The following is a 1,671-nucleotide window of genomic DNA, read 5'->3' as shown; positions in this document are numbered from 1 at the left end:
ATCATATTGTTTGCAGCAGTGTGTTGTTATTTGAGCTGCTGTGTGTTTATAACGGGATTAAAGCAGAGGAGTAATGATGATGGTACGTCACGCAACCAACTCAGTAACATTAGCCTCATTTATTTCATTTTACTTTTAATTTCTTAGAAATTATTCTTGTAAAACATTAAATAGTCATGTAAAATATTAACATGTTCTGAAGTATACTTTATAAAAAACAAGTTTATGCAAAAAAGTTTAGCTTCCTCCCATCCCTCCATGTGCTTTAAAATAAATACACTGTCTCAGAAACAGTGAAGTACAAAAGCACGGCTTTTAGATTCCAATCTTGGGGATATGACCTTAAATTATGGCTTAATCTCTCTCAACTTATTTCCTTATGTCTAAAAAGGTGATAATAATAGAACCTAGAGGCCAGGCGCGGTGGCTCACACCTGTAATCCCAGCACTTTGGGAGGCTGAGGGGGGCGGATCACGAAGTCAGGAGTTCGAGACCATCCTGGCTAACATGCTGAAACCCCATCTCTACCAAAAATACAAAAAATTAGCCAGGCATGGTGGGCGCCTGTAGTCCCAGCTACTCGGAAGGCTGAGGCAGGAGAATGGCGTGAACCCGGGAAGCGGAGCTTGCAGTGAGCCGAGATCGCGCCACTGCACTCCAGCCTGGGCGACAGAGCGAGACTCCATCACAAAAAATACAAAATAAAAAAAATTAAAATAAAAATAGAACCTAGAGGGGTTTATGAGGATTAAGTAAGATCTTCTATGCACAGTACTTGGCTTTGTGAAGCCGCAGTGAAGTATCAGGTACTATTATTAGGATCTCATTTGAGAATCACCTCAAACCTGTAGCACAGACACAGATTAGGAAATTAACCTGGAGGTGCCACATCACAGGCCTGGAGCCCCCATGGAACCCAACAGCCAAGACCACAACTCACTCCTGAGTCTGCAGGCGACTTCATGCTCCGCACTCACCACACATTCCCTACAGCCAGTTCAGGGGAAAAAGAAGTGTCTTCCCACTCAGGATGACTTCAAAAGACTTACTGTGTTCAGCGCATTCAGAGTGGTGTCATCCCGAGAGGCTGCGACACAGCCGTCTTCTGTAGAGCCTCCATCACACATCCCTGCAAATGCTGCCATGCTCCTTCAGAAGAAAAGGATTTTCCTTCATTAGTACAGAGTAATATCAGGACAGAGACTTAGACCTTCAATTTTCAGAGGACATTTCCAGCCCAGAACAAATTCCATTACTACATGCATGATGAACCAGTTCCCAGCCCTGCCTCTGCTCCTGTTTAAAAATAAATAATTTTTTTTTTTTGAGATGAAGTCTCACCCTGTTGCCCAGGCTGGAGTGCAGTGGCACAATCTCGGCTCACTGCAACCTCTACCTCCAGGGTTCAAGGGATTCTCCTGCCTCAGCCTCCCAAGTAGGTGAGATTACAGGCACGCCACCACGCCCAACTACTTTTTGTATTTTTAGTAGAGACAAGGTTTCACAGTGTTGGTCAGGCTGGTCTCGAACTCCTGACCTCAGGTGACCCACTCGCCTCGGCCTCCCAAAGTGCTGGGATTACAGGCGTGAGCCATCACGCCCACACCAAAAATAAATTTAAGCTCCTCTTCATTCACAGAGAAATACATATATTACTTTTTTTTTTTTTT

General features: G+C 44.3%; 1 protein-coding gene across 1 annotated transcript in view; it reads right to left on the bottom strand.

Annotated features, from left to right (window-relative positions):
• RERE (arginine-glutamic acid dipeptide (RE) repeats) overlaps positions 1-1,671 on the bottom strand; it is a 483,164-nt gene that overhangs the window by 153,635 nt on the left and 327,858 nt on the right. The window contains exon 10 of the mRNA XM_011938300.1: positions 1,051-1,150. Within this exon, the coding sequence (XP_011793690.1) occupies positions 1,051-1,150 (100 nt within the window). The remainder of the gene's footprint in view (positions 1-1,050; positions 1,151-1,671) is intronic.

Source organism: Colobus angolensis, unplaced genomic scaffold (assembly GCF_000951035.1).
Source record: "Colobus angolensis palliatus isolate OR3802 unplaced genomic scaffold, Cang.pa_1.0 Scaffold170, whole genome shotgun sequence".
Classification (NCBI taxonomy): Eukaryota; Metazoa; Chordata; class Mammalia; order Primates; family Cercopithecidae; genus Colobus; species Colobus angolensis.
The sequence above is the reverse complement of the archived record's forward strand: the minus strand, read 5'-3'. Positions and strand labels throughout refer to the sequence as shown.